The sequence below is a fragment of the Diaphorina citri genome, unplaced genomic scaffold (assembly GCF_000475195.1).
Source record: "Diaphorina citri unplaced genomic scaffold, Diaci psyllid genome assembly version 1.1 scaffold1319, whole genome shotgun sequence".
NCBI lineage: Eukaryota > Metazoa > Arthropoda > Insecta > Hemiptera > Psyllidae > Diaphorina > Diaphorina citri.
In genome coordinates, this window is record NW_007378748.1 from 25,660 (window position 1) to 52,601 (window position 26,942).

General features: G+C 39.7%; 5 protein-coding genes across 10 annotated transcripts; 1 reads left to right on the forward strand and 4 right to left on the reverse strand.

The window, feature by feature from the left end:
- Positions 1-1,771: 1,771 nt before the first annotated feature.
- Positions 1,772-8,927, reverse strand: LOC103515326. 6 transcript variants are annotated; one of them, XM_026828064.1, is made up of 9 exons: positions 8,332-8,927; positions 7,669-7,775; positions 6,478-6,722; positions 5,599-6,084; positions 4,992-5,295; positions 4,633-4,785; positions 4,276-4,453; positions 2,643-2,846; positions 1,772-2,167 (listed from the first exon to the last, which is right to left on the reverse strand). In XM_026828064.1, the coding sequence occupies exons 1-9, from the start codon at positions 8,732-8,734 to the stop codon at positions 1,866-1,868; spliced, it is 2,382 nt and encodes a 793-aa protein (XP_026683865.1). In that variant the 5' UTR covers positions 8,735-8,927; the 3' UTR covers positions 1,772-1,865. The 6 variants fall into 6 exon arrangements, with proteins under 6 accessions (XP_026683865.1, XP_026683863.1, XP_026683862.1 ...); XM_026828062.1 differs by lacking the exon at positions 4,992-5,295 and adding an exon at positions 4,140-4,247 and having other exon boundaries at positions 4,384-4,453; positions 4,633-4,984; positions 5,473-6,084; XM_026828061.1 differs by lacking the exon at positions 4,992-5,295 and adding an exon at positions 4,135-4,247 and having other exon boundaries at positions 2,643-2,841; positions 4,384-4,453; positions 4,633-4,984; positions 5,473-6,084.
- LOC113469969 (uncharacterized protein PB18E9.04c-like) lies at positions 8,757-10,230 on the reverse strand. Its single transcript, XM_026828056.1, has 3 exons — positions 9,917-10,230; positions 8,930-9,257; positions 8,757-8,783 (listed from the first exon to the last, which is right to left on the reverse strand). The coding sequence occupies exons 1-3, from the start codon at positions 10,222-10,224 to the stop codon at positions 8,757-8,759; spliced, it is 663 nt and encodes a 220-aa protein (XP_026683857.1). The 5' UTR covers positions 10,225-10,230.
- Positions 10,231-11,498: 1,268 nt separating this feature from the next.
- Positions 11,499-16,738, reverse strand: LOC103515328. Its single transcript, XM_026828066.1, has 6 exons — positions 16,694-16,738; positions 16,154-16,468; positions 13,336-13,638; positions 12,399-12,695; positions 11,915-12,059; positions 11,499-11,632 (listed from the first exon to the last, which is right to left on the reverse strand). Exons 2-5 carry the CDS (start codon positions 16,446-16,448, stop codon positions 11,989-11,991), a joined length of 966 nt encoding a protein of 321 aa, XP_026683867.1. The 5' UTR covers positions 16,449-16,468; positions 16,694-16,738; the 3' UTR covers positions 11,499-11,632; positions 11,915-11,988.
- A 54-nt stretch (positions 16,739-16,792) lies between these two features.
- On the reverse strand, positions 16,793-19,298 carry LOC113469970 (putative GPI-anchored protein pfl2). The gene is made up of 4 exons (XM_026828057.1): positions 19,281-19,298; positions 18,775-18,946; positions 17,236-18,092; positions 16,793-16,969 (listed from the first exon to the last, which is right to left on the reverse strand). The coding sequence occupies exons 1-4, from the start codon at positions 19,296-19,298 to the stop codon at positions 16,793-16,795; spliced, it is 1,224 nt and encodes a 407-aa protein (XP_026683858.1).
- A 272-nt stretch (positions 19,299-19,570) lies between these two features.
- On the forward strand, positions 19,571-26,573 carry LOC103515329 (DNA replication licensing factor Mcm3). Its single transcript, XM_008480269.3, has 6 exons — positions 19,571-20,054; positions 22,488-22,643; positions 22,833-23,428; positions 23,693-23,770; positions 24,309-25,067; positions 25,685-26,573. Exons 1-6 carry the CDS (start codon positions 19,708-19,710, stop codon positions 26,068-26,070), a joined length of 2,322 nt encoding a protein of 773 aa, XP_008478491.1. The 5' UTR covers positions 19,571-19,707; the 3' UTR covers positions 26,071-26,573.
- Positions 26,574-26,942: the final 369 nt, after the last annotated feature.

Genomic DNA, 26,942 nt, shown 5'->3' on the forward strand with positions numbered 1-26,942 from the left:
CCCAATGTTTGAATCACGGATCACGGGGTTCATTTGGGACTTTCAGTAGTCAGTATCCAGTACTGCAGTTTTTATCAGTAGGTACTGCAGTCTAAAACTTGGCAGTTTTCAGCATACGCGTAAATGCCTTTTTTTTATTTTTATTTTAATAAAGAGAAGTATAAATTAGATAACAAGTATAAATAATAGATTAAACTAAAATAAAATAAATGATAGATGGAAAAAACAATGCAAAATAAACTGACATGTCTGAGGCCCCCACAGGGGACACCACCCCTGCAGGTTTGCGGGTTTCCGCATTCCCCAGAGGGAGGGGACCCCTGGGGGGCCCCCAGCCATGTGATAACCCACTATGGGGCTCCAACAATGTGACTTGCAACTTTAGACCAAATCAAGTCACTAAATAACGGGGATTCTGGCCAGTATGGCACTAATGGGATTGATTCCCAAGACCCCTCTTTATGGTTATTATTTTTCGAACATAGTTTTCAACTAAGTCCCATTTGGATTCTGATTCTAGCATGTGTTGTACAGCATTGGTTGTTCTAAAGGCGCTTCCTAGTGCTTCCTCGAGAGTTCTTCTTTCCGTGGTGAAGTTTCTACATTCGAAGAAAGTGTGCTCTGGTGTATCAGCCGTTTGGCAGCTGGCACATCCGTCATCCGCAATGATTTTGAATCTTTTTAAGTAAGATCCAAACTTTCCGTGGCCACTCAGGAACTGTGTGATTTCGAAGGTCAGCTGGCCGTGTTTTCTTCCAATCCATGGTTTGATTTCAGGGATTAGCGTTCGAGTCCATACGCCCTTGGTAGTTTCTGTCCACCTTGTTTGCCAGGTAGCGAGGCACTCCTCACGTTTTTCTTCCGTGTTGTTCGAACGGGTTTCCACTAAAAGGTCAATGGGCATCATTGAGGAGATGACTCCCAGGGCCTCGTAGGAGATCGTCCTGTAGCCTCGGCACACCCGAAGGCAGGCAGTCCTGCAGGATTTTTTCAAGGTGTTGTTGTGAATTTTGTATTTCAAAGCATCTTGCCAAATTGATGAAGCGTAGAGTACAATTGAAAGTACGACAGATCTGAGTAGTTTTCTTCGGTTTTCCGCCGGTCCTCTAGTGTTGGGCATAATCCTGGATAAGGTGTTTGCGACCCTTGCGCCTTTTTGGGCAACTGTTTTGATGTGCAGGCCCATTTTGCAGTTCCTCTCAATGATGACTCCGAGATATTTTAGGTGTTCTTTTGTTTGGATTTCTTCATTTTCGACTTTCACCGTCCCCGATTTTATTTTTCGTCCGCCGTAGAGTAGGACCCCCCGTTGGTCCCCTTGCCTTTTTTTTGGGGGGGGGGGGAGCTCCGAGTTTTGTCCCCGATCTGAAATTTACCATCCTAGTTCCGTTCCTGAGCTAGAAATATGTACTTTACATAATTATCCAAGTTTGAAGGTATAAATGTATATTGTACATATATAATTTCATTAAATAATTATAATTCCTATAGGAATAAACAATAGGTATACAAACTATATATATGTAGCTATATACACAAGTAAGGGTAATAAGCCATTATCACAGGTTATTTATTTTTTCGCTTCCTTCTCTCTTCGATCGAAGAGAGAAGGAAGACATGATAGGAGAAAGCCAGCCGTTCCGAGAAGGAACCTCATCTTTTGCCCGGGCGGGAATCGAACCTACCTATTTCAAGTTCTACTATAGGAATAAACAATAGGTATACAAACTATATATGTAGCTATATACACAAGTAAGGGTAATAAGCCATTATCACAGGTTATTTATTTACGAAGACATGATAGGAGAAAGCCAGCCGTTCCGAGAAGGAACCTCATCTTTTGCCCGGGCGGGAATCGAACCTACCTATTTCAAGTTCTCCCGAATAAACTCATGGATATCATACTTGAACTGCTCAAAAATGTCCTCGTCCCCTTCTTGACTCATCCCGATTATATTCCGCACCACCTCCACTGACTTTCTCACACTACTTCGTCCTGATTGGGAGAATATGAGCTTGATTAGAAACACGTTAAGGTCTTCGCGTGTACTACTAGTGCTGGAGTGGGTGGTGGGGAGGCGGTGCTTTTTCGCCGCCAGGGGGAGCTTGCGTAGCTTGAAACTGGGCTCGTTTTTCAGCAGGAGAATGTTTTTGATTTCGTCCTTGCCTGAAAGAAAGAGTGAAAATAAAGTGCCTACCTGTTCTAAAAACAGGTAAATAATAATATGTAGTACTTTTTTTATACTGCTCGCATAGGACTGAATAGTCTCTTTACTCCAGCAGTAGGCTACTACTATTATTGTGGTCAAATTCTCAAATTATATTGAGGATAAAATTCCAAACCTCGGCTGGGATTGCTCTAAAAACAGGTAAATAATAATATGTAGTACTTTTTTATACTGCTCGCATAGGACTGAAAAGTCCCTTTACTCCAGCAGTAGGCTACTACTATTATTGTGGTCAAATTCTCAAATTATATTGAGGATAAAATTCCAAACCTCGGCTGGGATTGAACCCACGCCCTCGTGTTTACCAGGCGAGCGCCTTGACCACTACACCACAAAAAAAAAGCACTACTTATACTTGTATACCTATTATTAAGGTGGGAGCCTTAGAATACAAAGGAAAATACATTTACTTACCTTGCTCAATATTATTCTGCACATTGACCGCCATAGGGGTTCCAGGAGATTTCCCTAGGGCGTTCTTATTCTTGTTAATCTCATTGATAAGGTCACTGATTAAACATGGTTGTGCATCATCAACTCCACTTTCATCTAATAGTTCTACTTCTTCATTGATTTCTTCTTTATCTGGAATATTTTCAAGTAAATCTCGATCCTTACTTTGAAGCTGGGATTGAACCCAAGCCCTCCTGTTTACCAGGCGAGAGCCTTGACCACTACACCACCGAAAAAAAAATTCCTTTTCCTGTGTTCACACGGGGTCAGCGTTTTACGTCAGCCTCTCAATCAGCCCTAGGGTGACTATTTTTAGGCTGACATTTAGTTTTGGCTAAAAATTGTACAAAAGGATATCCTTTGCAGCTTTGCTATTTCTTTATCAAGGGGAAATTTCAGGCCGGAATCCTCCCTGTTTAGAGTCCCCCAGCCAGACTAGGTTTACATTACTTTCTTTATTATAGGAATAGGGCTGCTTGAAAGGGACTGACAAGAAACGCCGACCCTATTTATGTAGGAAAAGGCTAGGAACAAGAAGATTATAGGAATATAGGATAACAAAAAAAGAACGGTCATACTACGAGATGGGATGGTCATGCTACGAGATGGGACGGTCATGCTACGAGATGGAACGGCCAGATCGCACTGTCGAGATCCCGGACCGTATATTTGGGGCGGGATTGGGACCAAATGGCACTTTTTCGGTCCGCTAATTCGCTTTCGGGAACTTTTCCCGAGGTGTGTCGTTGGGATCACTAGAGTCTGGACCGTATAATGGGCGGAATGGCACTTTTTCCTTCCGCTATGGCCGTTTCAATTGAACCTCGTTTAGGAACTCTTTCTAATTTGTCCAAGGTGCAAAATGGCACTTTTTCTTTCTGCTATGGTCTAAATTGAGCGCGTTTGGGGAATTTTTCCAAGTTGTGTAGTTGGGATCACTAGAGTTTTAGGAAAAGTTAAAATGAGGCTGAAGATTATGTTAAAATATATTTGAAAGTTATGAAAATTAAGGATATCCTCCTTGGTTTCTAGAAGTTGTTCGAAAGATTTGAGTTGCCATTGTAAATTATGCAAATTGGCGGAATCATTATGAAATTAGCTGATAAATTAGAGTTTATTAAGAAATTAAAAAAGACAAAAATCAAGCAAATTGCTGATCTAGTTCTATTTTAGTGTTTAGTTTTTGTCTATTAGTTAACTCGAACTAATACGTTATTATCACAGAAATAAAATTAATGTTCAAAATAATTCTTGGAATTGGTAATTTGTTGATTAATTTAGGGGAGTAGACTATTTTCTAGGAATTTCTTCAGCTATTCTCCTCTCAGGAAAGAAAAAACCCCTTGTCAATATTCAATAAATTAGGATTAATTAACGCATTTATCACGCAAGTAGGAACGTAAGACCCGACTGATTTTTCAATTTGAAACATGCAACTTTGTTTTCGCGATCATATACTTTGATTTCCTTCCAGTAGTTCTTCATCATTTCTTTCCAGTATTTCTTCATCTTTACTGAGTTTCATTTCATTTCCTGCTTTTTCTTCTGGCATGTCTACATCTTCACCAATTTCTTCTTTCTCCAGTACACTTACTTTGATTTCCTTCCAGTAGTTCTTCATCATTTCTTTCCAGTAGTTCTTCATCTTTACTGAGTTTCATTTCATTTCCTGCTTTTTCTTCTGGCATGTCTACATCTTCACCAATTTCTTCTTTCTCCAGTACATTGTTTTTAAGTAGTTCTTCACATTCGCTGATTCTTTCTTTACCTGGCCGGGGGACATTTTCAAGTCTTTCTACATGTTTATTGACTTTTGTGTTATCTGATACATTTTCAAATATTTCTACATTTTCACTGACTTTCATTTTATCTGGTACATTGCCTTCAAGTCTTTCCACATATTTCTTCACTTCTGCTTTGTTTCCTATATTTTCTCCCGTTTCCATTCCTTAACATTTTCAAGTCTTTCTACATGTTTACTGACTTTTGTGTTATCTGATACATTTTCAAATATTTCTACATTTTCACTGACTTTTATTTTATCTGGTACATTGCCTTCAAGTCTTTCCACATATTTCTTCACTTCTGCTTTGTTTCCTATATTTTCTCCCGTTTCCATTCCTTTCTCCACTTTATCTAGCTTCTCTCTTATATCTTCAGGTTTATCGTGTTTTACTTTATCTATTTCACTATTACCAAGTGTTTCTTTCATGTCAATTTCATCAATTTCCATTCTTTCCACATTTTCCAGATGATAACTACAACTGGGTTGATCGCTTGCCAAAGGTGCGTTTTCTGGTGATTTCTTATTTCTCCAGTTTCCACTCTTTTCTCCACTTTATCTACTTTCTCTCTTATATTTTCAAGTTTATCGTCTTTTACTTTATCTATTTCACTATTACCAAGCGTTTCTTTCATGTCAATTTCATCAATTTCCATTCTTTCCACATTGTCCAGGTGGTAGCTACAACTGGGTTGATCGCTTGCCAAAGGTGCGTTTTCTGGCGATTTCTTGACTACTTTTTCAGAGCCTTTGTTAGTTGTTGTGGCATTATTGATACCTGTTGCATTTTTGCTACCTCTAGCTTTATCACTGTCTTTACAAACTTTATCCCTGTCCGATTTCTTAACTACTTTTTCAGAGTCTTTGTTAGTTGTTGTGGCATTATTGATACCTGTTGCATTTTTGCTACCTCTAGCTTTATCACTGTCTTTACCAGCTTTATCCCTGTCTCTACTAGCTTTATCGCTGTCTTTATTATCACTAAGAGACATTCGCGTTAGTCCTGATTTCTTAACTACTTTTTCAGAGTCTTTGTTAGTTGTTGTGGCATTATTGATACCTGTTGCATTATTGCTACCTCTAGCTTTATCACTGTCTTTACAAACTTTATCACTGTCTTTACCAGCTTTATCCCTGTCTCTACTAGCTTTATCGCTGTCTTTATTATCACTAAGAGACATTCGCGTTAGTCCGTCAATGTTTTTGACATTCTCTTCACAACTTTTCTCTACTGCTGTACCGCTAACGTCACTTCTGTCTTTTGCTTCTTCTTTGTTCTTTCCAAGCCCATTATTATCAATTCTCTCTTTGACTTCTTCTTCCTTTCCAAATCCACTATTTTCAATTCTGTCTTTCGCTTCTTCTTTGTTCTTTTTACGTCCATACTCTGTTTCCTCTTTGTTCTTTCCAAGTCCATTATCTTCAATTCTCTCTTTTGCTTCTTCTTTGTTCTTTCCACGTCCACTATCGTCTCCAGTCTTGGCTCGTTTCACATCCTCTTTCTCTTCCACCTCCATTCGCATCCGTTTTGCACCACCACGAGGTTCATGTTCGTTCTTACTGAAGAAATTCTCGTAATTACTCACACAGGCCTGTACGAATTCGTTGTAGTTGAGCGACCTGGAAACACCATACACACAACGCAGGGTTATACTATTATTACCTATTATTTTAAACAAAGAGGTTTGACAGAGGGAACTGTAACTGCTAAGGTCTTCGAAGAGAGAAGGAAGACAGGATAGGAGAAAAGCCAGAAGTTCCGTGAACGAACATTATTCGTTCAGGATAATTTCCGCAGCGGGTGGGAATCGAACTCGTGGCCTAGCGCTTATAAGTTATAGGTGCGTTCTCGGAGCGGATATCGTTCTCCCAACCTTCTCTCTTTAATTTCGGGACATTGAGACTTCCGTTGTTACAGTTGACTATCAAAACTCTGTTTTTATTATTATTATTTAAATGACCTAGCAAATGCCATTCTCCTGATTTCGGTCAAATGAAACATCTAATATTTACCATCGATAGACCAGGTGCACATTGGTCGCAGTGATGATCGCGTGCGACGTATACAACAACTCGATCAGATTGTAGTTCAACTCATGCAGCAGATATTCATCCGATTTCACAATGAGCTCCAAATACACCCCGATATCTATGCGCAGTAATACGCATGTGCAGTAATGCGCAATCAAGCGCAGTAGAGTTTCCAGACAGGGTGCGGAAATATTGGACAATTTAATGTTGGACTTTTGATCACATTCCTGGAAACAGGATTGAAAAAAAAAAAAAACAATTTTTGTCAGTCCCTTCGACGCAGCCCTATTGTGTACCTCGTGTCCCGATAAAGTTTTCTCACCTGAATTACCTTAAAGTTTCCACACAATCTTTCCACCTTTTCTTTCATCTCCCTCGCCCTTTTTCTACCCCTCACTTCCATTCTCTCCTTTTCTTTTGCCGGTTACACTCAGGCTGCTTGAGGTTGATGTGAGTAGCCGGGTAGCTTGTTGCCGAATGGAGGGTGAAATTCACATATTTGAAACCCTTATCAGTTAAATAAAGAGATAAAGTTGGGGCACGGTTGGTCCAGTGGTAACGCGCTTGCTTGCCATGCAGAAGGTCCCGGGTTCGAATCCCACCGACAAAAATTTGTACTCGTTTCTCTCGTTATCTTGACTGTCTACCTTTACATACAAAGAACTTGATTTGGAACCAACTGAGTTTTGAATACTTTTGAAACGCCGAAGTAAAGATTGCAAGTGGTTCAGTCACATGAAAAATAGCCTCTACAAAGACCTCAAAGATCCGACTGAGTCCAAAATGTAACGAGAAAACATCCTACATTTGTTGAATGTAATTGTCAAATTTGTTCAAAATCGGACAAACAGTTTTTAGTTGGGGGCACGGTTGGTCCAGTGGTAACGCGCTTGCTTGCCATGCAGAAGGTCCCGGGTTCGAATCCCACCGACAAAAATTTGTACTCGTTTTTCGGTTGCAAATATTTCAACGGGTTACTTTCTGGTGTTCTTGTGTTGACCCAGCACCTAAATGGGAAGTTTTGTGTCTCTTATCACCCATCTGATGAGAGGCATACTACGGGATGGGCTTGCTACGACACAGGCCACAAGCGTCTAATGTAGCAGTTGTTTCATTGCTACAAAATAAAAACGGCGGTAACACTCATCTTGAAAAAAAAGTATACTGAATTACCTTAAAGTTTCCACACAGCATAGTTTCGAAGTAGAGACTCTTGTGTATGAGGAGCTCGCGGTTTGCTTTTAACGTACTACCATCATCTAGCAGGAACGTGAGGTCACCTGAAAATAAGATGAAATAGTAAAATATTATCTATAAACTAAAAAAAATCCTAATAGTGAAATTTCTAAGGTAACAGAAACTGACTGCAGGCCGACTGTAGGGCTAAGCAGGGAAAAAGCTCAAAAGGAACTAGCGCTTCTCACGACTTTACCTTTAGCCACAGGTCGCTCAAATTTTGCAGACAGCTTTGGTATTTTATGATGATTAAAAGTGTCCGCGGGCCGGACCTCGAGAAATGTACGGTACGGCCGCTATTTAACGCCAAATCTTTGAAAAAGCTCAAAAAGAGTTCGCAATTCTCAGGCCTTTAGATTTCAGCCAAAGTCGCTCGAACTTGGCACAGAGATTCGACAATTTATGTAGATCAAAAATATCATTGGGCCCTGTTTCCAGAAGGCACTGTTTGGCCGTTATTCCAGACCAAGGTTACGCTATTTAGGGCTAGATATACAGAGATAAAGCTCAAAAGAGACTAGCGCTTCTAACGACTTTAACTTTAGTGATTCACACTTGTGATTCGATATCGCTCTCTTTAGAACTGTAACCTTTACTAACCTTCATAAGTAACCTGGGCCGGCGCACACTTGCCCCCACACGGGGGACGCACGGCTCTCCTCTCGTCTCGCAGGGGGAGCATGCCACTCATCAGTTCCTCGATACAGCTCACCGCTTCCTCCATATTGGGACCGGCCAGCTCCGCCAGGATGCGCGCCAAGATGGCGTCCGAACCGAAGAGAATGCGCGCGAAATGCGGGTGGTCCTTGAGCAAATAGGGGATCATGAAGTGGACGAGACCGACGGATGTCAAAGGGTTAATGGAGGAGGTAGTGTTAGAAGAGGATGTCAAAGGGTTAACTGAAGAAGTGTTAATGGAGGAGGAGGAGGTGTTATTATTAGACGAGGGCGTAGAAGGGTTGATGGAAGAGGAGGAAGAGGCGGCAGTTTTAGAAAAGGACATCAAAGGGTTAATTGAAGAAGTGTTATTGGTGGGGAGACTCTTTGAAGGGCTGTTACAAGAGGACGTCAAAGGGTTAATGGAGGTGGTAGTGTTAGAAGAAGATATCAAAGGGTTAACTATAGAAGTGTTATTGGTGGAGAAAGTGTTTGAATTGCTGTTAGAAGAGGATGTTGGAGGGTTAAGGGAAAAAGAGGCAGTGTTAGAGGATATCAAAGGGTTAATTGAAGAAGTGTTATTGGTAGGGAGATTGTTTGAAGGGCTGTTACAAGAGGACGTCAAAGGGTTAATGGAGGAGGTAGTGTTAGAAGAAGATATCAAAGGGTTAACTGTAGAAGTGTTATTGGTGGAGAAAGTGTTTGAATTGCTGTTACAAGAGGATGTTGGAGGGTTAAGGGAAAAAGAGGCAGTGTTAGAGGACGTCAAAGGGTTAACTAAAGAAGAGGGTTTGGAGAGATTTTCGGAGGTCTTTGAAGGGTTAAGTGTAGTATTATTTGAGAGGTTTTCTGAGGTGGTGCCTGAAGATGTCGAGGGGACACAGAGGTCTTATTGTTAGAAGAGGACGTAGAAGGATTAAGGGAAGAGGCGGCAGTATTAGAAAAGGACATCAAAGGGTTAATTGAAGAAGTGTTATTGGTGGGGAGACTGTTTGAAGGGCTGTTACAAGAGGACGTCAAAGGGTCAATGCAGGTGGTAGTGTTAGAAGAAGATATCAAAGGGTTCACTGTAGAAGTGTTATTGGTGGAGAAAGTGTTTGAATTGCTGTTAGAAGAGGATGTTGGAGGGTTAAGGGAAAAAGAGGCAGTGTTAGAGGACGTCAGAGGGTTAACTAAAGAAGAGGCTTTTGAGAGATTTTCGGAGGTCTTTGAAGGGTTAAATGTAATATTATTTGAGAGGTTTTCTGAGGTGGTGCCTGAAGATGTCGAGGGGACACAGATAAAAGGGCTTGATGGGTTAATTTCGGAAGAATTTAAGGGTTGTAAGGAAGAGGAGGAGGAGGAGGAGGTTGTTGGGTTGTTTGAGGCTAAACTGCTGGTGTTACAATGGCCTATAGAAGGGGTTTCTACACAGGGATTAATGCCACAAGGGTTAACTAAAGAAGAGGGTTTTGAGAGATTTTCGGAGGTCTTTGAAGGGTTAAGTGTAGTATTATTTGAGAGGTTTTCTGAGGTGGTGCCTGAAGATGTCGAGGGGACACAGATAAAAGGGGTTGATGGGTTAATTTCGGAAGAATTTAAGGGTTGTAAGGAAGAGGAGGAGGTTGTTGGGTTGTTTGAGGCTAAACTGCTGGTGTTACAATGGCCTATAGAAGGGGTTTCTACACAGGGATTAATGCCACAGTTGGAAGTTTTGTCAAGAGAACTTTTGCAGGAAATACTGTCAGTAGATGTAGGAACTTTCGTAGTATCGTCAGATGTGTTGCTTGAGTTAGCAGTATTAGTATTGTCAGCAGATCTAGGAACTATGTCAGATTTGGTGTCAGAAGTAGACATGGTGTCAATGCGTTGATATTAGTATTGTCAGCAGATCTAGGAACTATGTCAGATTTGGTGTCAGAAGTAGACATGGTGTCAATGCGTTGATCTTGCAGTCTGTACAAATACATGATCTCTTCAAATCCGTAGTGTGAGTTGGTTTCGTTTGAAATTTCATTGATGATACCTGGAAGATACAGAAGGTTAATATACCAGTGCATATTTAAAGCTCCATCCCCGTATTCGCTCGCGGACTGAGCTGTTTACAGTTGCTCAATTGCCGAATTGCGGGGATTGAGCCTAACACAAAGCTCACTCAGAGGCTTAGGTATAAGGCAAAAAGCCCTAAAAGATTTGTTAAGGTTCTACGAATCTAGGTACCAGTAACAGAAAACAGCCTACATAAGTAGCTTTACTTACCTGCCTCGGTGGTGTAGTGGTACCTGCCTCGGTGGTGTAGTGGTCAAGGCACTCACCTGGTAAACAGGAGGGCGTGGGTTCAATCCCAGCCGAGGTATGGAATTTTATCCTCAATAAATACAGAAGGAAAAAGAAACAATATTGTGAGAAAAACTATATTCATGATGAAGTAGTTAAAAACCCTAAATTTATGATGAAGTAGTTAAAAACCCTATATTTATAATAAAGTAGTTAAAAACCCTAAATTTATGATAAAGTAGTTAAAAACACTAAATTTATGATGAAGTAGTTAAAAACCCTAAATTTATGATGAAGTAGTTAAAAACCCTAAATTTTTGATAAAGTAGTTAATAACCTCAAATTTATGATAAAGTAGATAAAAACCCTAAATTTATGATAAAGTAGTTAAAAACCCTAAATTTATGATGAAGTAGTTAAAAACCCTAAATTTATGATGAAGTAGTTACTCCAGGTTCTCTTGATGGTAAGGGCACTTTGAATTTCAAGCACAAAGTCGACTCTGCTGGCAATTGAATTCGAGGCCTCTGTTATGGAAGCTATTCTAACTACTCTCTTTCTTTATTATTTAAATAATCTGACGTGTGATGTTTCTTTAGTCCCCATTTTTCTGTCCTTTTTATAACTACCTTACTCTCATTTTTTTTTACTGTTAAATAAAGAGGCAAGTTGCTTGCGATTGTATTTGATTAAAATAAAAAATAAATTTGATATAATTTGACTTAGTGTGTTATCCATTCGACCACGAAGGTTTCCAAATCCAAAGAACAAGAAAAAAAAAGTCCTTGTGGGGAATCGAACCCACGACCTTCTTACCTTGTCCATAGATCATCGCGTTGCTACAGATCATACAGTGCGGCCCATGTTTCATGCGACACAGCTTCTTGTGTACCACCAGAATGAAGTTGTCACTGAGGAGGGATCTCAAGAACACCCTATTTTTACAGATGATGAGCAGGATTTTGTACACATTGCGACAACAGTCATCCTAAAAAAAAAAAGTTGTGAACTTTAAAGGATTTTCATTTTTCCCGATTAGTCTCATAACTACCACTAATTGCTCCGTGTCACCTATATTAATCTTTTACATATTTTTTGTTATTATTTTTTCCATTTATTTAAGAATGGTTCTCCGTTTATGGCTACCGGGGCTACGCGATTTATTCTGCACCAAATACATAAGACCTTGTTCAAACTGCGGGAGTAAATTGGACTTTTCAGTCTCATTTCGGCAGGATAAACAGGGTATATTCTATTCTAATCAGTGTACCTGTTGTACTTTGACCAGGTAGTCGACCAGCGTACTCCACGTATGTTTGTAGGCGAGCTGTTCAAACGGATACTTTATGTAGGAGATATGCAACATGATACGGATGATATGAATGGAGAGACGCTTGAATTAGGAGACATGTTACCTGAACGAGAGAAGAATTGAAAATTATTTATCGAAGTATATAAATATTTTCTCTACATTGGTTAGAATGTTGAATTTTGGGTTAATCTTGCTCCTTATGCATCAACGATCCCAAAAATCACATTAGGAAAATTCCTGTTTGTCTGTCTGTTACGCTGACAGACCTGTTTTTGTCCTCCTTTCAAGAGAAAACAGCTTGGCCGATTTTGATGAAATTTTTCGGGGTTGTTAAGAAGCGTGATGAGGGTGACAAAGGCTAGATAAACAAAATGTCACATTCCATCCTAAAAAAAAAAAGGAAGAATGGTGGCGCTTCAAAGTCATGCCTTGAGACACTCACCAGAATAATTCGGTGACAGGGGCGACATGTTGCCGCTACTTAGCGACTGTCTGGTCGCTAAATACTTGCTCTGGTCACATACGGCCGCTCCGTGCCGATACTCGAACTTGTCTATCTGTCCCCCGAGCCGCTTCATGAGAATGGGAATTAGATTGGCCTTCAGATACCGATAAAGGCCTTCATGGTCATATTGGTAAGCGTTGATACAGAGGAGAATGTAGTAGTGAATGGAATTTGTCAGATTGGAGGAGGGTTTGTCTGCTTTTGAGGATTTGGAAGTTCGAGACATTGTCTCTTCTGAAAAACAAAATGAAGATCTGGGTAGCCTGGTGATTCTGTTGAAGCAGGTAAGTATATGTAACCAGTGCATATTTAAGGCTCCATGCCCGTATTCGCTCTCGGACTGAGCTGTTTACAGTTGCTCAATTGCCGAATTTCGGGGATTGAGCCTAACACATATACACAAAGCTCACTCAGAGGCTTAGGTTTGAAGCAGGTAAGTATATGTAACCAGTGCATATTTAAGGCTCCATCCCCGTATTCGCTCGCGGACTGAGCTGTTTACAGTTGCTCAATTGCCGAATTTCGGGGATTGAGCCTAACACATATACACAAAGCTCACTCAGAGGCTTAGGTGTAAGGGCAAAAAGCCTTAAGTAAAAGATTTGTTAAGGTTCTACGAATCTACATAGGTACCAGTAACAGAAAACAACCTACATAATTAGCTTTACTTAATTGTTTTAAAGTGACAAGTTAGCTTAGCTTGAAGGGTATCTGCCTTGTAAGTGCTAGACTGGAGGTTTGATTCCCACCCAACGCGGATTTTATCCTAACAGGTAAGATTTTTTCTCAGAAGCTGGCTTTCTCCTATCTTGTCTTCCTCTACCAAACCTTCCCCCCCCCCTCTGTCAAACCTCTTTTTTTCTTTTATAATTACCTGTGTCAAAAGAGGTGTCTTCATTCATCGACTCATCTCTGGATGTCTCCATTTCATTGGTCACACTTGTCCGGTTACTCTCATTCTCTTCTCTCATTGGCTCTTTGGTATCTTCAATCACATCCATATCCAAATAAGTCAAGAGAGCCATCACCGCATGCTGAGTTTGAATAATCTTCTGTCGGAACAAATTCTCCTTGCAGAGGGCACAGAGGATTTTGACGAGCTGGTAGGTTTTGGTTGCGCTCACCTTGAGTGGGGGCCAGATGAGGGATATGATTTGATCAACCAGTGAGGTTTTTGCTGGGGGGGGGATGTAAAGACAAGGTTTTAAATATGTACTTAGGTACAGTAATAAAATGTAATATTTTGGTTAGACTGTAGGGGTTACACCGAAAACCGCCAAAAAGCGGTAAAATGCCGCCAACCGTTGCACCGATCTCATCCAAAAGTTTCGTGTCGCATTCTTGTCACATTTGACATCTACATACCAAATTTCAAATCTCTAGCTCTTATCGTTCTAGAGATATTTTGTTTACAGACAGACACACACACGGACCAATGGCTGAAACTTCGGATTTAGGCTCTAGGGACCTCAAAACGTGTTTTGGCACTAAAAACTGACCATCGAAATTTTGACCCGATTACATTACTTTCCTTTCTATATAAGCAAAGTAAAAATTGTAGATTTGTCTGTACATTGGTTAGAATGGTGAAATTTTGAGTTATTCTTGCTCCTTATGCATCAAGGATCCCAAAAATCACATTAGGAAAATCCCTGTTTGTCTGTCTGTTACGCTGACAGACCTATTATGTCCTCCTTTCAAGAGAAAACAGCTTGGCCGATTTTGATGAAATTTTTTGTGGTTGTTAAGAAGCGTAATGAGGCTACATAAAAATGTCACAATCCATCCTAAAAAAAAAAAAAAAGAGAGAAAGGAAGAAGAGAAAAAAAGCACGTTATGGAATGAAGGAGAAATAAGAAAGAGAAAGAAAAAAAAGAGAAAGAAGGAAATAATAATAGTGCCTATATTGGATATGTATGTATGTCTTTTACATCCATTCCCATTCCTTTTTTCATTAATTCCATCACTTACCTGTTTACACATATCGTTACTATCCTCATCACCCTGGTTAGACAAGGTTTCCTCATCACTAAACTCTATCAGGGGTGAGTATACACTCTTATCATCATCATCGTCAGCATTATCATCAAGGTCAAACTCAGCGGTCGAGGTACTCGGCTTCCAAACTGGAGACCGGTTTGGGGACATGTACAGCGGAGAGACGCTTGAATTAGGAGACATGTTACCTGAACGAGAGAAGAATTAAAAATTATTTATCGAAGTATATAAATATTATTTATATCTTGTTCTTATAGCCAAACTTTCAAACAATATCTCTAACCGTTTAGTCGGTATGGCTGAAAACCGCCAAAAAACGGTCAAAAACCGGCAAAAAGCGGTCAAAATACCGCCAACAGCAGCACCTATCTCAACCAAACGTTTTGAGTTGCATCCTTGTCCATTTGTTAACTACATACCAAATTTCAAGTCTCTAGCTCATACCGTTCCCGATACAGGGTGGTTCGTGATTTGCGAACCACGCTTATATCTCAGAAACGGCTGGGAATTAAGGAATGAAATAAACGGCATCATGTAGATGAAATTTTAATGATTAGAATGGCTTTTTTTAAATTTGCAATTTTTTTTGCAAAACGGCCCATTTTTTGCTAAATATAGGTCACTCTTATGGGAACCCCCATTTTTTATTTAATTTTTGGAATCAGCATAAAATTTTAATTGAAAAAATGTATTCACTCCCAACAAAAATTATGGGCAGTCCATTTTTAATTTTAAAAAAATCAGGACTGGGACATTTTAATTTTTTTTCTCCAAAGTACAATAAAATGTTTTTTCACTCTAGTTAAATCCAGTTTATCTATTTCCAATAGATCAGTTGCGCTTACTTGGGTGATGTTTCAAAGTCATAGAGCAGGAAAAATGAGGACCAACGGAATTTTTCTTTTTCTTCTGTAGTTGGATATGGTAGAGAGCACTCACCCTCATGAACAACATTCCTGATTCCTGCTAGTGATTAGTGGTTATGTATGGATTTATGCCACCTCTTACCTGCCTTTGAACAGATCAGAACTTTTCACATTCACAGGAATCACTGGATAAAAATTTACCAGGATAAGGATAACCAGGATATTGATCTCAACTCTCAAGAGAAAAAAGATAAAATTAAGAGCTGGATTAAAAAAGACGCATTTTGTTGATAAGGCACAGTGTTGCCAAGTTTCCGAAAAACCAACAAAAATTATGGGCAGTCCATTTTTAATTTTAAAAAAATCAGGACTGGGACATTTTAATTTTTTTCTCCAAAGTACAATAAAATGTTTTTTCACTCTAGTTAAATCCAGTTTATCTATTTCCAATTTCCATTGTTTTTTGTAGAAATATGACAATTTTTTTGTAAATTAAATTACAATTTTTTTTTTTGCCCGTCCATGTTGTTAAAGCTCTTGTAAACGTACCCTAAATGAACTGCCCATTCGTTTTTTAGGAGGCTCCCACTTGGTTTTTGGTTAGACTGTAGGGGTAAAGAGACCTTTCAGTCCCATATCAAGAGGATAAACAAGGTACCTATAGGTACACATTTTATTTTAAGGGACACATTTTATTTTAAGCCCATTCTGGACTTTTCATGTAGGGGTAAGTAATCCTGGTTATTTAACTTCAGGAATCTCAACCAGTCTGAGTAGCCCTGTTTACTGATTAAAAATACATAATCATAACAAACAAAAAAATCTCACCTAGTTCAAAATGTGTTTTACTATATGCTGACAGCTTCAACAGAATCTGAATGAGGACATCATCAAACTTTCCTCTCTCCTTGCGTAACAAATTCACCATCCACTCATAATGCAAATATGACATTTGCGCTATGAAACCCTTTGTGTTAACACTTAGCATGGCTTGGATGATTGACAAATGGGAGAGAATAAGTGCTGCTTTGTCGCTTAGCAGAGTGAGTTTGTCGAGACAGTGTTTGATGGCATTGAGATTGACAAGCTCGTTGTGAACACGGTACTGGTCCCATAGCCACATGTGCTTGATTGCACGGATGCCTGTGGTGATGAGAAGAACCCATTGGAATTACTCAATAGTTATAGTCAAGGTTTTAATAGCAAGAAGTAATCTTTCCTGGATTATTGAATATGTACTTGGATTTAAAAGAACCATCTGAAGTTGAGAGTCTCTCATACTAGGCTTAAATGCAGGAGATCCCAGGTTCAAATCCAATCAGGGGTAAAAAAAAAAAAAAACTTAGATAAAGAGGTAGGTATACTTACATGTGATGATATTATCAGATGAGGATGTGTTTGTCAAAACTGTCACAATCCCAGTCTCATTTCGGCAGTATAAACAGGGTATATTCTATTCTATTCTAATCAGTGTACCTGTTGCACTTTGACCAGGTAGTCCACCAGCGTACTCCACGTGTGTTTGTAGGCGAGCTGTTCAAACGGATACTTTATGTAGGAGATATGCAACATGATACGGATGATATGAACGTCTAGTCTCTCTTCAATATCAGCTCCGAGGCTAAGCGAACCTGATGTGTCCGGCTAGAAATAGAGAAGAATGCTGTCATTGAAGCCTAACACAATAATAAAATAAGATTGAGAAAACGAACCTATTGGAAGGAGATAGGAGAACTAACACAGGGAGAAGAAAGGAAGGAGAGAGAGAGAGAGAGAGAGAGAGAAAGAGGGAGAGAGAGAGAAAGAGGGAGAGGGAGCGAGAGAGAGAGAGAGAGAGAGAGAGAGAGAGAGAGAGAGAGAGAGAGAGAGAGAGAGAGAGAGAGAGAGAGAGAGAGAGAGAGAGAGAGAATGGAGGAGGTAGTGTTAGAAGAGGATGTCAAAGGGTTAACTGAAGAAGTGTTAATGGAGGAGGAGGAGGTGTTATTATTAGACGAGGGCGTAGAAGGGTTGATGGAAGAGGAGGAAGAGGCGGCAGTTTTAGAAAAGGACATCAAAGGGTTAATTGAAGAAGTGTTATTGGTGGGGAGACTCTTTGAAGGGCTGTTACAAGAGGACGTCAAAGGGTTAATGGAGGTGGTAGTGTTAGAAGAAGATATCAAAGGGTTCACTGTAGAAGTGTTATTGGTGGAGAAAGTGTTTGAATTGCTGTTAGAAGAGGATGTTGGAGGGTTAAGGGAAAAAGAGGCAGTGTTAGAGGACGTCAAAGGGTTAACTAAAGAAGAGGGTTTTGAGAGATTTTCGGAGGTCTTTGAAGGGTTAAGTGTAGTATTATTTGAGAGGTTTTCTGAGGTGGTGCCTGAAGATGTCGAGGGGACACAGATAAAAGGGGTTGATGGGTTAATTTCGGAAGAATTTAAGGGTTGTAAGGAAGAGGAGGAGGTTGTTGGGTTGTTTGAGGCTAAACTGCTGGTGTTACAATGGCCTATAGAAGGGGTTTCTACACAGGGATTAATGCCACAGTTGGAAGTTTTGTCAAGAGAACTTTTGCAGGAAATACTGTCAGTAGATGTAGGAACTTTCGTAGTATCGTCAGATGTGTTGCTTGAGTTAGCAGTATTAGTATTGTCAGCAGATCTAGGAACTATGTCAGATTTGGTGTCAGAAGTAGACATGGTGTCAATGCGTTGATCTTGCAGTCTGTACAAATACATGATCTCTTCAAATCCGTAGTGTGAGTTGGTTTCGTTTGAAATTTCATTGATGATACCTGGAAGATACAGAAGGAAAAAGAAACAATATTGTGAGAAAAACTAAATTCATGATGAAGTAGTTAAAAATCCTAAATTTATAATAAAGTAGTTAAAAACCCTAAATTTATGATGAAGTAGTTAAAAACCCTAAATTTATAATGAAGTAGTTGAAAACACTAAATTTATGATAAAGTAGTTAAAAACCCTTAATTTATGATGAAGTAGTTAAAAACCCTAAATTTATAATAAAGTAGTTAAAAACACTAAATTTATGATGAAGTAGTTAAAAACCCTAAATTTATGATGAACTAGTTACTCACTGTTACTCTAGGTTCTCTTGATGGTAAGGGCACTTTGAATTCCAAGCACAAAGTCGACTCTGCTGGCAATTGAATTCGAGGCCTCTGTTATGGAAGCTATTCTAACTACATACTCTCTTTCTTTATTATTTAAATAATCTGACGTGTGTTGATTCTTTAGTCCCCATTTTTCTGTCCTTTTTATAACTACCTTACTCTCATTTTTTTGCTGTTAAATAAAGAGGCAAGTTGCTTGCGATTGTATTTGATTAAAATAAAAAATAAATTTGATTTAATTTGACTTAGTGTGTTATCCATTCGACCACGAAGGTTTCGAAATTCAAAGAACAAGAATAGAAAAAAATGTCCTTGTGGGGAATCGAACCCACGACCTTCTTACCTTGTCCATAGATCATCGCGTTGCTACAGATCATACAGTGTGGCCCATGTTTCATGCGACACAGCTTCTTGTGTACCACCAGAATGAAGTTGTCACTGAGGAGGGATCTCAAGAACACCCTATTTTTACAGATGATGAGCAGGATTTTGTACACATTGCGACAACAGTCATCCTAAAAAAAAAAAGTTGTGAACTTTAAAGGATTTTCATTTTTCCCGATTAGTCTCATAACTACCACTAATTGCTCCGTGTCACCTATATTAATCTTTTACATATTTTTTGTTATTATTTTTTCCATTTATTTAAGAATGGTTCTCCGTTTATGGCTACCGGGGCTACGCGATTTATTCTGCACCAAATACATAAGACCTTGTTCAAACTGCGGGAGTAAATTGACTTTTCAGTCTCCCATTGTTTTTTGTAGAAATAGGTATGACAATTTTTTTGTAAATTAAATTACAACTTTTTTTTGCCCGTCCATGTTGTTAAAGCTCTTGTAAACGTACCCTAAATGAACTGCCCATTCGTTTTTTAGGAGGCTCCCACTTGGTTTTCGCGGGATTTTGTTTTCAAAATGTAAACAAATAAACAAGACCGCTCACTAGTGCTTTTGTTAATGAATTTTTCATCGAATTTACGATTTTATTGAAAATTATCTGATTTATTCACTCTTTAATCTGTGATTTCCATTATTCCATTTAAAAAAAACTCTCTTCTATCTATTCTCTACTGTTTCCTATCATTTCCAAGTGTTTTGGTGCAGAATGGAGGAAGAAATTGATCAAAGGATTTTTTCATCGAATTTACGATTTAATTGAAAATTATCTGATTTATTCACTCTTTAATCTGTGATTTCCATTATTCCATTTTAAAAAAACTCTCTTCTATCTATTCTCTACTGTTTCCTATCATTTCCAAGTGTTTTGGTGCAGAATGGAGGAAGAAATTGATCAAAGGATTCGTGCTATTCAGAGTGAGTACTTGGATTTCCTTGATGATGAAGAGGACCAAGGAATGTATCAGAAAAAAGTCAAATCCATGATAGAAGATGGTCGACGACGTCTTTTAGTCAACATCAACGACTTGCGACGAAAGAACCCCACCCGAGCTCTCAACCTGCTCACGAATGCCTTTGAAGAGTGTATTGCATTCCAGAGAGCACTGAAGGACTATGTAGCCTCTGTTGATTCCACATTTGCATACAACCAAGAAGAATTCTTCGTAGCATTTGAAGGAAGTTTCGGTAACAAACATGTCACCCCTCGAACGTTAACATCCAGGTATCTAGGCAACATTGTATGTCTTGAAGGTATTGTCACTAAGTGTTCTCTTGTCCGTCCTAAGGTAGTCAAGAGTGTTCACTACTGTCCTGCAACCGGAAAGCAGGTCGATCAAAGGATTCGTGCTATTCAGAGTGAGTACTTGGATTTCCTTGATGATGAAGAGGACCAAGGAATGTATCAGAAAAAAGTCAAATCCATGATAGAAGATGGTCGACGACGTCTTTTAGTCAACATCAACGACTTGCGACGAAAGAACCCCACCCGAGCTCTCAACCTGCTCACGAATGCCTTTGAAGAGTGTATTGCATTCCAGAGAGCACTGAAGGACTATGTAGCCTCTGTTGATTCCACATTTGCATACAACCAAGAAGAATTCTTCGTAGCATTTGAAGGAAGTTTCGGTAACAAACAGTTCAAATCCCATCAGGGGTAAAAAAAAAACTTAGATAAAGAGGTAGGTATACTTACATGTGATGATATTATCAGATGAGGATGTGTTTGTCAAAACTGTCACAATCCGAGGCAGAAATGGAAACCGCATGACATACTTGGAGTACAAACTAGTCCGGGACACATTTGCTACAAGACGTATTGCTCGGCAATGTATGGCAGGGTTTTCTATATTGTACAAAATAGCTGAAACATCTCCCAACACATGATGCTCAATGACTATTTCCTTGCGAATGTCATCATTCATTGCACTGTTTGCGAGGATACTCAGCACCAGATTTATAACCTTTACATTGGCATTGTTCTTAAGAAGTTCACAGAGATGTTTGAAGCCACAAAGCTGCTTGAAGATTTTCAAGTTGGATTCATTGTTTGTCAGGTTTGATTTTATTTTGGTAAGGCTCTGAAGTTTCAATTCTAAATTGCTGTTTTGGTTGATGTTATTTATCAACTGAAGGGTTTTCTTAACATCATTTGATGCCATTGTTCCAAGCTAGCAAACTTTGTCAAGAAACGTGTCTAATTAGTACCTTGTCGATATTTGATTTGTACTGTTGATACTATCACGTCTGGTAAATGCAGTAATCTGAAACAGAGGTAGGTACAAGAAATAAATTTTCATAATATTATTACAACATAATATCAAGTTCTGTAGTTGTAGTACCTTGTCAATATTTGATTTGTACTGTTGATACCATCACGTCTAATGGTAAATGCAGTAATCTGAAACAGAGGTAGGTACAAGAAATAAATTTTCATAATATTATTACAACATAATATCAAGTTCTGTAGTTGCATCCTTATTTAAGTTGGTTCATCTTGTCCTTAAAGGTGTGTCCACTCATAGTCGACGGCCGTCGATCGATATAAATTTATTTTGCATCCACGTCGCGACGATCTATGGTCGATGATCGATCGACGGCCGGTGGACTATGTGCGGACACACCTTAATTTAAGAGAAAGTGCTTGAATTGACCAGGAGTTTCCAGCGACCTACAACTTGTCGAGGCAGAGCAAGCTCTCGTCTAGTAATCAGAAAATCGCGAGTTCGATTATGTTCGGGTTACTCAAACCAAAATTTCAGCCCACTAACTTTCAGTAAAAAGATAAAAAAGATAAAATTAAGAGCTGGATTAAAAAAGACGCATTTTGTTGATAAGGCACAGTGTTGCCAAGTTTCCGAAAAACCAACAAAATATAGGGGAAATCTATGCAACATAATGAGAAAGCATTGAAAATAAATCCCGCTTATTTCCTTGTTGTTGCTAGATTTATTTTCTCGTCTTATACCGTATATATTTACTCCATTCCATGTTGTTGAAACTTGATGTACCTTGAAAATCCTACAATTACAACTATTTTCATTTTTGTAACGAAAACTTTGTGATTTATTTATTTCTAAATTTAAGTTTTACATAAGAGTACATGAGTATGTTAAGGTCTGGCTGGGGTACTTTAAACTGGGAGTAGTCTGGCTGGGGGACTGTTTCAAAAGAAATAACAAAGGTTGAGTTGCGAAGGGCATCCACTCGTAAATGTTTTGTAGCCAAAGCCAAATGTCAGCCCAATATAGCGGTCACCCTTGGGCTAATTGAGAGGCTGAGGAAAAAGGGGAAAAGGCGAAGAAAAAAGAAGAATTAAAACAATACAAATTTTTGGTTCAAATAAACAACTTTACACAGAATATTTAATATACAATATGTTACACAACATATAAAACAACTTGAACTTAAATTTTAGCTAAATATTTACATGGTTAAATCAACTTATCCTAAATATATACAGCCCCTTGTGTAACTGACTTCAAGGGAAATAAAATGACTTCTCTATTTACAATGTTAGTTACTGTACAAGATAAATACTCGTAAAAGGTCCTACAATGTCTAAAAGCTAAGAAAAAGCAGATTTTGTAATCCGTGGATTAGAACTCAAGTCGACTAAATTTACAAAAATCGTCACCCCTCGAACATTAACATCCAGGTATCTAGGCAACATTGTATGTCTTGAAGGTATTGTCACTAAGTGTTCTCTTGTCCGTCCCAAGGTAGTCAAGAGTGTTCACTACTGTCCTGCAACCGGGAAGCAGGTCATGCGTAGATACACAGATTTGACTTCATTTGATGCTTTCCAAAGCAGGTCATGCGTAGATACACAGATTTGACTTCATTTGATGCTTTTCCATCCAGCTCGGTCTATCCTACCAAAGATGATGATGGAAATATTCTTGAAACAGAATATGGGTTGTCTGTGTACAAAGATCATCAAACCATCACTGTACAAGAAATGCCTGAGAAAGCTCCAGCAGGACGATGCTTTCCCATCCAGCTCGGTCTATCCTACCAAAGATGACGATGGAAACATTCTTGAAACAGAATATGGGTTGTCTGTGTACAAAGATCATCAAACCATCACTGTACAAGAAATGCCTGAGAAAGCTCCAGCAGGACAATTGCCAAGATCAGTTGATATTATTTGTGACAATGACCTTGTGGATTTGTGTAAACCAGGAGATCGTATCCAAATAGTTGGGAACTACCGATGTCTGCCCAGTAAACAGGGTGGATTCACTGCAGGTACATTCCGTACAATTCTCATAGCTAACCACATTGCTCATCTCACAAAAGAGGCCACCATGTGTGTCACAAGAGAAGACATCATCAACTGCCGTAAATTAGCAAAGAAAAGGAATATCTTTGAGCTTCTGGCTAGTTCCCTGGCCCCCTCTATTCACGGGCATGCTTATATCAAGAAAGCCATTCTCTGTCTGTTGTTGGGAGGAGTGGAGAAGGTGCTACCAAATGGAACAAGATTGAGAGGAGACATCAATGTGTTACTGATTGGAGACCCTAGTGTAGCCAAGTCCCAACTGTTGCGTTATGTGCTGTGTACTGCACCAAGAGCTATTCCTACCACTGGAAGAGGTAAGACAGATGAGTCCCTTCTAGGGGTTTTTTCCTTCTCAAAGTAGGTACCTATGTTCTTGAAACCTAAATGCCCTCCACTATGGCAGTACCACCTTCTATTGTGGGCCCTTATGTACCACCTTCTATTAATTATCCCTTGCCAAAATCCTATAAACAGGGATATGGTAGGTAATCAAAGTCATAATGGTCTACTACTTACTACACCTTGATTCTAACGAAAATCATCATTTTTCTCATACAAATTATTTTTCTTCTTTACAGGAAGTTCTGGTGTGGGTCTTACTGCAGCTGTCACATCAGACCCAGAAACAGGGGATCGTCATTTGGAAAATGTCCTGAGTCACTTCAAGAGGTTTATATATATATAGGGTGTCCCGCGAACGACTGTACAACGCTTGAGGGTTGATACAGGACCTAAAGGGCTACCAGAAAAAGCTATCTGGACAGATCCAATCAGGGTGTCCCGCGAACGACTGTACAACGCTTGAGGGTTGATGCAGGACCTAAAGGGCTCAAGCCAAGTTGAACGCTCGCTGTTCTGTTCTGGCCGCTGCTAATCCTGTCTACGGTAAATATGCACCAGATGGACAATCTAACCAAGGGTCTTTGCATGATTTTCAAAGTAATTTTATGAATTACCAAGTCTTGATGAAAAGATAAAATGTGGAAGCATAATGGTATACGTTTTATGAATTCCAGCCAAAATAACTCAAGAATAGGTACTTATGTATCTTAGGTTCCAGACATTTAAAAATAAATGGTCAGTTTTTAAACCCCTTTCATACAATGCAAGTCCAAGCCCAATAGATATCAGAATCTAATCCAACCCATGTTTTTTCGAGTACTAAACCAATTAACATCCCCTCTTGGTTTACAGGTATCCAAGCCAAGTTGAACGCTCGCTGTTCTGTTCTGGCCGCTGCTAATCCTGTCTACGGTAAATATGATCAATACAAGACTCCGATGGAGAACATTGGCCTCCAAGATTCTCTCCTTTCACGTTTCGATCTCCTATTCGTCATGCTAGACCTTGTCGATAGTGAGAACGATCGGAAAATCTCGGACCATGTCGTGCGGATGCATCGCTACCGAGACCCCAGGGAGCAGGATGGGACTGTGTTACCCTTGGAATCATCCGTTGATATTCTGAGCACCAACAACCCTGACCAAGCGGAGGAGGAGTTACGAACACCCTTGTACGAGAAATATAACGCGCTACTACACGGCACATCACGGTCTAAGACGGATAAAATCCTTTCCATGCAGTTCATGAAGAAATACATTCATGTAGCTAAAGTGCTCAAGCCGATCTTGACCGAAGAAGCTTCGGAAATGATCGCGGAAGAATACTCCAAGCTGAGATGTCAAGACCTGATGGAGTCCGATGTGGCGCGCACGCAGCCTGTCACCGTGCGTACATTGGAGACGCTGATACGATTATCAACCGCGCATGCCAAGGCGCGCCTGTCACGCTCCGTGGAGAAGGAAGACGCTGAGGCAGCCATAGAACTCGTTCAATTTGCCTACTTCAAGAAGGTGCTTGAGAAACCGTCTAAAAAGAAACGGCGGCGTAATGAAGAGGGGGAAGAAGTGGATGAAGCGACTGAAGACGAAGATGAAAACGAAGACGCCCGAAGTGAACTAAGGCCTTAGCAGTCACAGTTCCCTCTATCAAACCTCTTTAAAAAAATCCCTTTTCCCTGCAGCATAATTGACTCTATGGCTAAAATAAATGCTATAGCTTTTGGCTACGGAACTATTGATAAGAATTGACTCACCTTACAGATCTCCTTGGTTATAGTCAAGGATCGAGTACAGAACTGTTGCTGCTGATAGATTCCGATCAAATGTGTGGCTAACTCGAACATCTCATGTCTCAATGAAATTATAATGAACTGAGCAAACCTGAAAGAAACAATATAAAATAGGGCTGTCAAAAATCCGGATTTCGGATATCCGGATAACGGATACCGGATTTCGAATTTCAAAACCGAAATCCGAAAATCCGTTTTCGGATTTCGGATTCCGAAAACGGAAACCGAATTTCGGATATTCGGTTACCATGTATTTAAAAACAGTATCTTTGGTCGTCAACAGTCATAGTAGGTATTTAAGAAGTTAAAAATCAGAGGTAATTTGACACGAGAAATCGTTTGAAGTTGGTTTCGAGGTTCTAGGACTTACGGAATCAATACCAGTGTCTTTCGTGCTGTATTTAAAGAGACTTCAGTTTTTGCCGAATTCCATTTCGAAGTGAACGACCTGCTAGTCGGGCAGACTCGGAAGAAGAACCTCGCCCGAAGCGAACCCGCACACTGGACCCGTACGATATTAGCGAGATTGATGAAGACATGACAACACTGTCCAGTGGAAGCCAGGTTGCCGGATCGAGCAGCACATCCCTCGCGCTACCGACCAATGTGTCTTCGGAAAAGTTCTCCCTGTTCAAGGAAAAAGTTTCCAATTTGTTCCGCTCAGAACGCACGGATGCATTGTCAGTCAGTCGGATAGTACAACATCTGAATGACGCTGGGCCGGGAGAGGCCAGGTTTGAGCCGGGAGAAATAGCGGCCGCCTTTGAGAGACTCAAGGAATCCAATCAGATTATGATTACGGACAATATTGCTATCCTTATTTAAGTTGGTTCATCTGGTCCCTAAAAGTGTGTCCACACATAGTCCACCGGCCGTCGATCGATATGAATTTATTTTGCATCGACGTCGATCTATGGTCGATCGACGATCTATGGTCGATGATCGATCGACGGCCGCTGGACGATGTGCGGACACACCTTAATTTAAGAGAAAGTGCTTGAATTGACCAGGAGTTTCCAGCGACCTACAACTTGCCGAGGTAGAGCAAGCTCTCGTCTAGTAATCAGAAAATCGCGAGTTCGATTATGTTCGGGTTACTCAAACCAAAATTTCAGCCCACTAACTTTCTATTGGACTATGAGGGGAAACCTATGCAACATAATGAGAAAGCATTGAAAATAAATCCCGCTTATTTCCTTGTTGTTGCTAGATTTATTTTCTCGTGTTATACTCGTATACCGTATATATTTACTCCATTCCATGTTGTTGAAACTTGATGTACCTTGAAAATCCTACAATTACAACTATTTTCATTTTTGTAACGAAAACTTTGTGATTTATTTATTTCTACTTTTAAGCTTTACATAAGAGTACATGAGTATGTTAAGGTCTGGCTGGGTACTTTAAACTGGGAGTAGACCAGCTTAGTCTGGCTGGGGGACTGTTTCAAAAGAAATAACAAAGGTTGAGTTGCGAAGGGCATCCACTCGTAAATGTTTTGTAGCCAAAGCCAGTAGTAGTGAAGCGCAAACACCAGAGCGAGAGAAGCGAGCGTCTTCTCTCCTCCGCTCAGACAGTCGATACTTTTCCAGGACTTACGCGGGGGTCGAACCCTGGAAGCAAATAGAAGTACAATAGATTTTTTTTTTTTTCAATACAGGTATGTAATAATATAGGTGTAAAGACAATAAGATAAG

Bases quoted from the DNA above. Each gene is read 5' to 3' on its own strand.
- LOC103515326 (XM_026828062.1), bottom strand. From the start codon at position 8,734: ATGTCCTTTTCTAAAACTGCCGCCTCTTCCTCCTCTTCCATCAACCCT. The intron at 6,723-7,668 runs GTAATTCAGTAT...TCCTGTTTCCAG, and splicing joins TGCTGTGTGGAAACTTTAAG to GAATGTGATCAAAAGTCCAA. The intron at 2,168-2,642 runs GTAAGTAAATGT...TCTTTCTTTCAG, and splicing joins GCAGAATAATATTGAGCAAG to GCAAGGACGAAATCAAAAAC.
- LOC113469969 (XM_026828056.1), bottom strand. From the start codon at position 10,224: ATGTCTACTTCTGACACCAAATCTGACATAGTTCCTAGATCTGCTGAC. The intron at 9,258-9,916 runs ATCTTCAGGCAC...TGTCCCCTCGAC, and splicing joins TTTATCTGTGTCCCCTCGAC to ATCTTCAGGCACCACCTCAG. The intron at 8,784-8,929 runs GCCTCTTTTTCC...CTCTTGTAACAG, and splicing joins CTTTGATATCCTCTAACACT to CCCTTCAAAGAGTCTCCCCA.
- LOC103515328 (XM_026828066.1), bottom strand. From the start codon at position 16,448: ATGTGGCTATGGGACCAGTACCGTGTTCACAACGAGCTTGTCAATCTC. The intron at 13,639-16,153 runs GTGAGATTTTTT...TCCCCCCCCCAG, and splicing joins TAAAACACATTTTGAACTAG to CAAAAACCTCACTGGTTGAT. The intron at 12,696-13,335 runs GTAATTATAAAA...TTTGTTTTTCAG, and splicing joins AGACACCTCTTTTGACACAG to AAGAGACAATGTCTCGAACT.
- LOC113469970 (XM_026828057.1), bottom strand. The intron at 18,093-18,774 runs GTAAGAAGGTCG...TGTATCTTCCAG, and splicing joins CGCGATGATCTATGGACAAG to GTATCATCAATGAAATTTCA. The intron at 16,970-17,235 runs ATTCTCTCTCTC...CTCTATTTCTAG, and splicing joins CTTCTAACACTACCTCCTCC to CCGGACACATCAGGTTCGCT.
- LOC103515329 (XM_008480269.3), top strand. From the start codon at position 19,708: ATGGAGGAAGAAATTGATCAAAGGATTCGTGCTATTCAGAGTGAGTAC. The intron at 22,644-22,832 runs GTCATGCGTAGA...TTTCCCATCCAG, and splicing joins TTTGATGCTTTCCAAAGCAG to CTCGGTCTATCCTACCAAAG. The intron at 23,429-23,692 runs GTAAGACAGATG...TCTTCTTTACAG, and splicing joins TATTCCTACCACTGGAAGAG to GAAGTTCTGGTGTGGGTCTT.